The 9,700-nt window shown below is 53.1% G+C and overlaps 1 protein-coding gene across 1 annotated transcript; it reads right to left on the bottom strand.

The window, feature by feature from the left end:
- Positions 1-189: 189 nt before the first annotated feature.
- LOC129196908 (olfactory receptor 14J1-like) lies at positions 190-1,137 on the bottom strand. The gene has a single exon (XM_054804876.1). It carries the CDS (start codon positions 1,135-1,137, stop codon positions 190-192), a length of 948 nt encoding a protein of 315 aa, XP_054660851.1.
- Positions 1,138-9,700: the final 8,563 nt, after the last annotated feature.

Genomic DNA, 9,700 nt, shown 5'->3' with positions numbered 1-9,700 from the left:
TATACAAGTGAGACAGAGCAAGTTCATTCCTCAGTAGAACTGAGATGAATCTGAACATTTCATTAGGAACATAATAGACACAAATGAACAAACAGATAACTCTGAGGATAATGATAAACAAAGAAACCAAGTAAAGGCCTGATATTGGTTACCCTGGCAGTCACTTGTGAAAGAGAGATGGGAAGTATATCATAACTGAGATAAATTTTTCATGAGAAACATCCATGAAATCACTTTCCTAATGGCCTGCTTGAGCTCCTGGTTCCTCATGCTGTAGATGAGGGGGTTCGCTGATGGAGGCACCAGCGAGTACAGAACTGCCACCACCAGGTCCAGGGATGGGGAGGAGATGTAGGGGGGCTTTAGGTGAGAAAATATGACAGTGCTGACAAACAGGGAGACAACGGCCAGGTGAGGGAGGCACGTGGAAAAGGCTTTGTGCCGTCCCTGCTCAGAGGGGATCCTCAGCACGGCCCTGAAGATCTCCACATAGGACAGCACAATGAAAACAAAACAGCCAAAACCTAAAAAAACACTTAATGTAAGAAGCCCAACTTCCCTGAAGTAGGATCGTGAGCAGGAGAGCTTGAGGATCTGAGGGATATCACAGAAAAACTGGTCCAGGGCATTGCCCTGGCAGAGTGGTAAAGAAAATATACTGGCTGTGTGCAGCACAGCATTGAGAAACCCACTGCCCCAGGCAGCTGCTGCCATGTGGACACAAGCTCTGCTGCCCAGGAGGGTCCCGTAGTGCAGGGGTTGGCAGATGGCAACGTAGCGGTCATAGGACATGACTGTGAGAAGGGACAACTCTGCTGACATCAGAAAGAAAAAAAAAAAGACGTGAGCAGCACATCCTGTGTAGGAGATGGCCCTGGTGTCCCAGAGGGAATTGGCCATGGCTTTAGGCACAGTGGTGGAGATGGAGCCCAGGTCGAGGAGGGAGAGGTTGAGGAGGAAGAAGTACATGGGGGTGTGGAGGTGGTGGTCGCAGGCTATGGCAGTGATGATGAGGCCATTGCCCAGGAGAGCAGCCAGGTAGATGCCCAGGAAGAGCCAGAAGTGCAAGAGCTGCAGCTCCTGTGTGTCTGTGGATGCCAGGAGGAGGAACTCAGTGATGGAGCTGCCAGTGGACATCTGCTGTTTCTTGACATTGAGGCTGGTTGGGTGAAAAAAGGAAGGACAAGGAAAATTGTGACAGATTTCTCTGAGCAATGCCACTCCATTTTTTCATAGTAAAACCCCCATGCTGAAATGCATTTCCTTTCTCTGCTTTGTGCTGGCTGATGTGTTGTGAGGAGCTGAGGAGTCAGCTGTGCTCAGCTGCAGTGGGTACATGGAGCTGGTTTGTGAAAGCTCAAATGTTAAAAATCAATGTCAGATGTAATCCACTTCTAATGGTAAAATTCAGTCCCTGCTGTCATGACTCAGAAGTTCCCAGGATGCACAAGAGCGGCTTAGTATGTCCTTGTAAGAATTTTGTCTGTGCTTTTTATTTTCCACTGTCACATCTGAGGAGTGTTCTTTTGAGGGGTAGAAATACTCATTTTAGGATGGAAAATAGGAAGGGTCTTGAGGAAGGACAGGCAAAAAGGCTCAGCTCTTTGTAGCTTAGTGCAGAGTCACGAGAGCTGCAGTGTCCTTTAGACTGTCACCCAGCTGCCCTGCACTTCTCCTTGTGCTGTCTTGAAGATGATATCACACACAAATGACACTTTCAATAATCCCCAAAACAAGATGATGAGAGCAGGGGAGTTGTGTTTCAAAGGGCAGATCTGAAAACTCCTTCCCAGCCCAGAGGTGGAGTTGTGATGGAGAGAGAAGGACAGAGCCCCTCTCTGAGGGAAGCAAAGGCCTCTGAGAGGAGAGAACGGACCTCCAAGGGAAAGCTCAGCACTCCCTGGGATCCTACAGCACAGCCGTGCTCTTCTGGGGCAGCTCCCAAGCCCAGCAGCACAGGCAAAGCAGACAGTCCGATGTCCTGAAGATGGGATGTCCTAAAGGCAGAGTCAGCTCATTGCTCAGCAGACAACGCCCAGCAGACATCTAGAGTGAGGGACCACAAGAGAGCAGCCTGAAGGCAGCCTAGCCCAGGGCTTGCCTGCAGTTTCCTCCCACTCCCTGCCCATGTCTCTGCTGCCTGGAGCTGTCCCTGCCAGGAGCTGGTGCTCTGCCCACACCTCTCCTCCCTGTCCCTGTTCACAGAGCCCATCCCACCCTCTGTGTGCTCAGCTCTGCCCTGCAGACCCCTCCTGGCAGCAGGGCACTGCCCAAGGGGATCCCAATGCTCCTTGAGAAGTGCCACGGCAAATGTTTCAGAGGTGATCATCTGTGAACAGCCCTGACCCACGCAGCACCCTCTCAACATCAGAAGGACCCTGCCCTGCCCTGCCCTTCCAGGGGGTCGCTCCTTCCACCCACAGCTTCTCCCTGCAGTGCCCTGGGCAGCTCCGCGGGCAGGCTGAGTGCTGACCCTGGCAGGCGGCAGAGTCCCTGCCCCGGCACACAGCCCCTGGGCTGCAGGGACCCTGCTCTGAAGGACACAACTGGGCACCCCTGCCTGCACACCTGCATTCCCAGCCACTCAAACTTGCCTCTGCACAGGGAGTCCACCTGGCACATCCCAGGAGCTGTGGGCTCTGCCAGCTTGAGGAGATGCCTCCAGGAACCGCATCGGCATTGCCCTGCACCCAGAGACTTACCGTTGTCAAGAGCTCTGAAGATTTCTCCTTCCCTGAGCTCTCAGCAAGCCTCCCATTTCCAACTGCCTTTAAGCTCTCTCTGCCTCGCTGTTCTCCCCTCGGTGCTTGCAGGCAATGGCAAGGTGGCTCTGATGCTGAGTAATCCTGGGTGTGTTTCATCAAGCCAAAGGGCCAAGCCCTGACCCCCAGCCCCTGGGAGGGGAGACCCTGTCCCTCACATGTGTCTCAGGGCTCTTCCTGGGCCAGTGTGATGTGGGGATGTGCAATGCCTAGAGCAGGACTACCACACACTCTTTCTCAGGCTCACAGGTTGTGACAAGGGGGCGATGAAGTCCTGGTGCTCTAATGAGAAGATGTCTCCTCACAGGCATCCCCTGCAGAGAGAACAGCCACAGCCCAGCAGACCAAGACCTTGGCTGTGTTGGGGGCTTTCAGCCTTGCCACTGCCCCCAGATGTCTCCACCACAGCATGTCCTACGGTGTCCCACAACTGCACCTCTTTCCCTGCAGCCTCTCGACACCCAGCCTGCTCACCAACTTGGGTCTCACCTTGAGCATCTTCCTACCCTTACTGATATCTCTCCATCCTCACAGACTCTTCATTGAAATGCAAAGCTCTGGCTAATCCAGACTCTTGCTGGGTGGCCTCTTGTACCACAGAACTGCACTTGCAGGGACATTTCTTTCTCCTCGTGCCACATCTCAACCTCCCAAGATGCACTTGGTGGCATCTTGTCTTTCTCATCATGATGTTTCCCAGTTTTCAGAAAAGCTCCACCATCTCTGAATCGACCTCTCAAGCAGTCTCAGGCTACTCCTAGACTGCCCTGAGCCTCCCCACCACTGGGCAAAGGGGCCAAAGCAGCCCAGGTCTCTCAGCCCCTCCACACAGCCCATCTGCTTAAGGCCCCAAACTCCACCTGGCCACATCTCCTCTGGCCACTCTCCAGCTCCTCCCAGCTCCAGCAAAAGAGGGAGCCGAGAACTGGGACAAAGCCATGTGTGGGGGTCCCTACCAGTGCGGTGTCAAGGGCCAGAAGAACTGCCCTGCTCTGGGTGACCATGCTCATCCTAACGCAGCCCCGTATGCAAGTGGCCTTCTTCACAGTGAGCAGAAACCCCTGGCTCGGATGGTGTCCCTCACAGTTGCCAGGCCCTTCTCCTCCTCAGAGTCCCTCCTCAGCACAGCAGGTCCCAGCTGGCCCTGATGTACACGTTGGTTCTTCTCCCTGAGGCCAGACTGGCCAATTCTCCTTGTCAACGTCACGAGGTTTCTTTTGGCCAAATCCCCGAGTTTCTCCAGGTCCCTCTGGACTGAAGCTCCATTTGGTCAGCGGTTACTGTTTGTGTGCGGGTGGCTCACCCTGATGGTGGTGTAGTCTCACAAGAGAATAGCATGAGGAGTTGCAGATCTCTACAGACCCAGGTAGGAATTGCCATGAAGAGAGTCTGCAAAACACCAAAGGAGGGTACAAAGCAAGCCAAACCAGGGTCAGCGGAGAAATGAGGGTGGGGCTGTTTGTACGCATGGTGATATTAGTGGAAAATGTATAGCTGTGTAGACACACAGACAACATGGATCCCTCCAGGAGCTGGTCTTAGACCTTCCGTCTATCCAGGAGCTGGCCCCAGGATCACCTCAGCTCCCCAGTTCCCCCATGCACAGACAGACACTCACGTACAAATGACTCTCTCCAGCCCAGCAGCACAGCACCATTGAGGCTGGAAGGCATCCACCTTCCACCTTCCCTGTGCTTCCTCTTCATGCTTGGTTTTTTGTCAGGAGCTCCTTTCTCATCCATGCCTTCCTCTGGCCACCTTTTCTTGACTTTCCGTATTTGGGGTGGACCATTCTGGACCACTAAATGGAGATCTATAGCAATGAAACAGCTCTCTGTACCCCTCTTCTCTGCAGGGCCTTATCCGAAGGGATCCTTCCAGGCTGGGCACCCAGCAGTTCAAAGTCTGCTTTCCTGAAAACGTGCTCTTGGCCTTCTTCTCTTCTCTCAGAATCCTGCACTCTGCTTTCTCACCCTGGACTGTTACATCTCTGACCAGCTCTTCCTTCTTTCTAAGCATGAAGTCCTTCAGGACATCTCATCTCTTCTTTTCTCCACTCTGCTCCCACCAGCGAGTAGCTTTGGGGGCAGCAAGGGAACTTGCTAAAACTTCAGTGTGAACAGGAGACAAATGGACAGTGACCTGTGGATAAGTTCACACTGGAGGTACATCGGCTGAGGTGATGGTTGCCTTTGGAAAAGCCCCTGCCAGAACATGTACACACCAGTGACCGCACACCCAATAATCCAAAGCCCCTTTGATCTTTAATGCCTTGAGTGATTATAGCCCTGTTCTGCAGTTGGAGTAGATGGTCCCTTCCAGCTTGAACTATTCTATTCTGTTCTGTTCTGTTCTGTTCTGTTCTATTCTATTCTATTCTATTCTATTCTATTCAGATGTTTCCTCCCTGTTTCAAATCTTTCACTTTTTCATAATCTTCTGAGATTCTTTCTGTTATTTGCACTCTGTATGCACTCTCTCACCAGACAGAACAGGAATGACAATAAAAATTCTCCACCAGTTCTACCTGCCAAGGAACTGACCGCGATTATAACACTGAATTTACCCCACTCTGTTCTATCACTGGAGTACAAAAGCTTACCTGGGACAGATGGCATCACTTCCCTCCACATCACTTAAAGCTGTGCTCATCTGTTGTTTAAGTCTAAACTGGTGTTGGGGGGGGTTGTTTTTTTTTTTTTTTTCTTTTTCCTTCACAAAAGGAGATTTTGACCAGCTTTCTGAATGTCTCCTTCTGTTAGAATCATCATAGAATCATCATAGAATGGCTTGGGGTTGGAAGGGACCCCAAAGGTCATCTAGTTCCAGCCCCTCTGCCATAGGCAGGGACACCCTCCACTAGACGAGGCTGCCCAAAGCTCCATCCAACCTGGCCTTCAAACCATCCAGGGATGGGGCATCCACAGCTTCTCTGGGCAACCTGTTCCAGTGCCTCACCACCCTCACAATGAAGAATTTCTTCCAAACATCTAGTGTGAATCTATCCTCTTTTAGCTTAAACCCAATTCCCCTTTGTCCTATGACGACACTCCCGGATAACCAGTCCCTCTCCAGCTTTCCTGTAGGCCCCATTCAGGTACTGGAAGACCTAGAAAGAATTAGGTCTCCCCAGAACCTTCTCTTCTCTATACTAAACAACCACAACTGTCTCACTGTGTCTTCACAGGAGACATGCTCCAGCCCTCTGATCATCTTCCTGGCCTCCTCTGGACTCACACCAACAGCTCCATGTCTTTCTTGTACTGGGGACCCCAGAGCTGGACGCAGTACTGCAGGTGGGGTCTCATGAGAGCAGAGTGGCAGAGTCCCCTCCCTCGACCTGCTGGTCACGCTGCTTTTGATGCAGCCCAGGACATGGTTGGCTTTCTGGGCTGCAGGTGCTCATTGCCGGCTCATGTTGAGATTTTGATCAATCAACACCCCCAAGTCCTTCTCCTCAGGGCTGCTCTCAATCCATTCTGCACCCAGCCTGTAGCTGTGCTTGGGGTTGCCCCGACCCATGTGCAGGACCTTGCACTTGGCCTTGTTGAACTTCATGTGGTTCGCACAGGCCCACCTCTCCAGCCTGTCAAGGTTCCTCTGGATGACATCCCTTCCCTCCAGCGTGTCAACCACACCACACAGCTTGGTGTTATCGGCAAACTTGCTGAGGGTGCACTCGATCCAGCTGTCCATGTTACCGACAAAGATGTTAAACAGTTCCAGTCCAAATACCAACCCCTGAGGAACACCACCCGTCACTGGTCTGCACTTGGACATTGAGCTGTTGACCACAAGTCTCTGAGTGTGACCATCCAGCCAATTCCTTATCCACTGAGTGGTCCCTCCATCAAATCCATGTCTCTCCAATTTAGAGACAAGGATGTCATGTGGGACAGTGTTGAATGCCTTGCACAAGTCCAGGTAGGTGACGTCAGTCACTCTTCCCTTATCCACCAATGCTGTAACCCCATTCGTAGAAGGCCACCAAATTTGTCAGGCAGGATTTGCCCTTAGTGAAGCCATGGTGGCTGTCACCAATCACCTCCTGGTTTTCCCTGTGCCTGAGCACAGTTCCCAGGAGGATCCGCTCCATGATCTTGCCAGGCACGGAGGTGAGAAGTCCTCCCAGTGACACTCCAGTGCTGCCAGTGAGGATCAGAGTGCTGCCCCGGTTCTCCCAGTGCTGCCCCAGTACTCCCAGAGCAGCTCCCTGGCTCCCTACAGTGCTCCTGGTTCCACACCAGTGCTCCCAGCGTGGCTCCCTGGCTCCCCTCGGTGCTCCCAGTGCTGCGCCATTGCCACTCACTGGGTCTCTTCAGTACTCCCACTGCCGCCCCAGTGTTACCAGTGCAGCCATAGTGCTCCCAAATCCACCCCAGTGCTCCCAGTATGGCTTACACTGCCACCCCAGGTCTTTCACTGTGGCTCCTTGGCTCACTCCCAGTGCTCCCAGCGATGCCACAGTGCTTCTCCAGAGCAGCTGCCATGGTCCCAGTGCCTCGCTTAGCTCACCCAAGTGCTCCCACTACCTCTCCCAGTGCCACACCAGTGCTCCCAGTGCTCCCTGGGCCGATTACTGGCTCCCCTCAATGCTCCAGATATCTCCCCAGTACTTCCCGTACAGCTCCCAGTGCAGCCATAGTGCTCCCAGTGTTTCCCCAGTGCTCCCAGTGTGGCTCCCTGCAGTCCCCCCAATGCTCATAGAACAGGCCCAGTGCTGTGGTACAAGAGGCCACCCAGAAAGAGTCTGGATTAGCCAAAGCTTTGTATTTTAACAAACAGCCCATGAGGATGGAGAGATATCAGTAAGGGTAGGAAGATGCTCAAGTGAGAGCAAGGTTGGTAAGCACAGTGGATGCCCACAGCCTTCCAGGAAACAGGTGCAGGCATAGGACACCATAGGACAACCTGTGGTGGAGATGGTCAAGGGAGATGACCAAGTTGAAAGCCCCCAACAGAGTCAAGGTCTTTCTGCCATGTCCCCACAAAACCCTGCCCCAGGAAGAGCCCTGAGCCCTGTGCGTGGGACAGGACCTCCCTTCCAAGGGGCTGGGGGCCCTTGGGCTTGGCCCTTCGACTTTATATAACAGATCCAAGATTACTCAGCATCAGAGACATCATTTCCTTTCCTTTGCCTACCTGTCATCACTGCCTCCACTTGCCTGCTCTAACCAGCCCCAGAGTTGCTTTGTCAGGGATGGCCCTCAGGGGGACCCATTAATGCTCCAAGAAACTGTGGAGTTTGCATCGGACTGTGACTTCTGGAGAGGTTTCATCAGCTTCCTCTCAGGGCCTGAGCTTCATGGACTCATCCCCAAACCCACCAGAGGGGTCATTAACATGCCGCCTTGGACTGGTCCTCTGCTGCTGAGCTGCTCCAGGCTCCTGGGACAAAGGGAGCTCATGGCAAGTGGGCTGTGCTGCAGAGACATCTCTGCCCAGGAGCAGCTCCTCTGACAAGCGCAGCAGGGCGAAGGGCACTGCCAGGGTATCTCAGGGAGATGAGCAAGGAAGATGAAGAGCTTAAAGGTGGTCAGGACTGGGAGGCTGACCGAGAGCTGAAAAGAAGAGAAATCTTCAGAGCCCTTGACACAGTAAGTCTCTGGGTGCAGGGCAATGCTGATGCGGTTCCTGGAGGTATCTCCTCAAGCTGGCACTGCCCACAGATTGTGGGATCTGTAAGGAGGGGGCTTTTCTTAGGCAATTTTGAATAGCTGTGAAGCCATGGTGTGCATCTGGAGTTTACCAGTTGTGTCCTTCAGAGCAGGGTCCCTGCACCCCTGGGGACTCTGTGCTGGGGCAGGGACTCTGCTGCCTTCCAAGGTCAACACTCAGCCTGCCCAAGGGGATCCAAATGGAGAAGGGACCTTTTCATCAGGGAGAAGCTGTGGGTGGAAGGAGCGACCCCCTGGAAGGGCAGGGCAGGGTCATTCTGCTTTTGAGAGGATGCTGCCTGTGTCCAGGCTGCTCACAGCTTCAGATCACCCCTGGGACATTTCCCAGGGCACTTTTCTAGAAGCACATCAAGGCAGGGGCTACATCGGAGTAAAGGTGCTTTCCACTGTCTGTGCTTTCACTTTCCAGCTGTGACAGTAGATGCAAATTGTAACAGAGCTGTCAGGTTTGCACAAGAGACAGAGACTCCTAAGACTTGCCAGCATGGACATCCCCCATGGAAGTTCCTTGCTGCCAGGAGGTGTGACACAGATGCACACAGAGGGTGGGATGGGGTCTGTGACCATGGACCGGGAAGAGATCTGGGGAAAGAGAAACGGCTCTGGCAGGGACAGCTCCAGGCAGCAGAGACATGGGCAGGGAGTGGGAGGAAACTGCAGCCAAGCCCTGGGCTGGGCTGCCTTCAGGCTGCTCTCTTGTGGTCCCTCACTCTAGATGTCTGCTGGGCGTTGTCTGCTGAGCAATGAGCTGACTCTGCCTTTAGGACATCCCATCTTCAGGAGCACTGCCTCCCTACTTTATCCGTCCCACCGGGCTTGTGTGCGGCGCCCCAGAAAAATACAGCTCTGCTGTAGGATCCCAGGGAGTGCTGAGACATCCCTCGTGGGTTGCCAGTCTCCTCTCAGATTCCTTTGCTTCTCTCTGAGAGGGGCCATGTCCTGCCCTCTCTATCACAGTTCCATCTCTGTGCTGGAAAAAAAGAGTTTGCAGATCTGCCCTTTGAAAAAGGACTCCCCTGTTTTCATCACAGTCCAGTTGCTTTATTTTTAAGAGCAATTTTGTGCACAGCCATCCTCGAGGCAGCAGAAGTGAAAGCACAAGGCAGCTGGGAACAAGACTGATGGACACCGCAGCTCTCCTGACTCTACCCTGAGACACAGAGAGCTGAGATCTTTTGCCTGTCTTCTCTTAAGACTCCACCCATTCAGTCATAAAAAGAGGATTTCTATTCTTATAAATAGTACTCACCAGATGTGATG

This window comes from Grus americana, chromosome 27, assembly GCF_028858705.1.
Source record: "Grus americana isolate bGruAme1 chromosome 27, bGruAme1.mat, whole genome shotgun sequence".
Classification (NCBI taxonomy): Eukaryota; Metazoa; Chordata; class Aves; order Gruiformes; family Gruidae; genus Grus; species Grus americana.
Note: the sequence above shows the minus strand (reverse complement) of the source record. Positions and strands in the feature narration are given on the sequence as shown.

What these genes read in the sequence shown, in the direction of transcription:
- LOC129196908 (XM_054804876.1), bottom strand. Translation starts at nt 1,137, where the DNA reads ATGTCCACTGGCAGCTCCATCACTGAGTTCCTCCTCCTGGCATCCACA.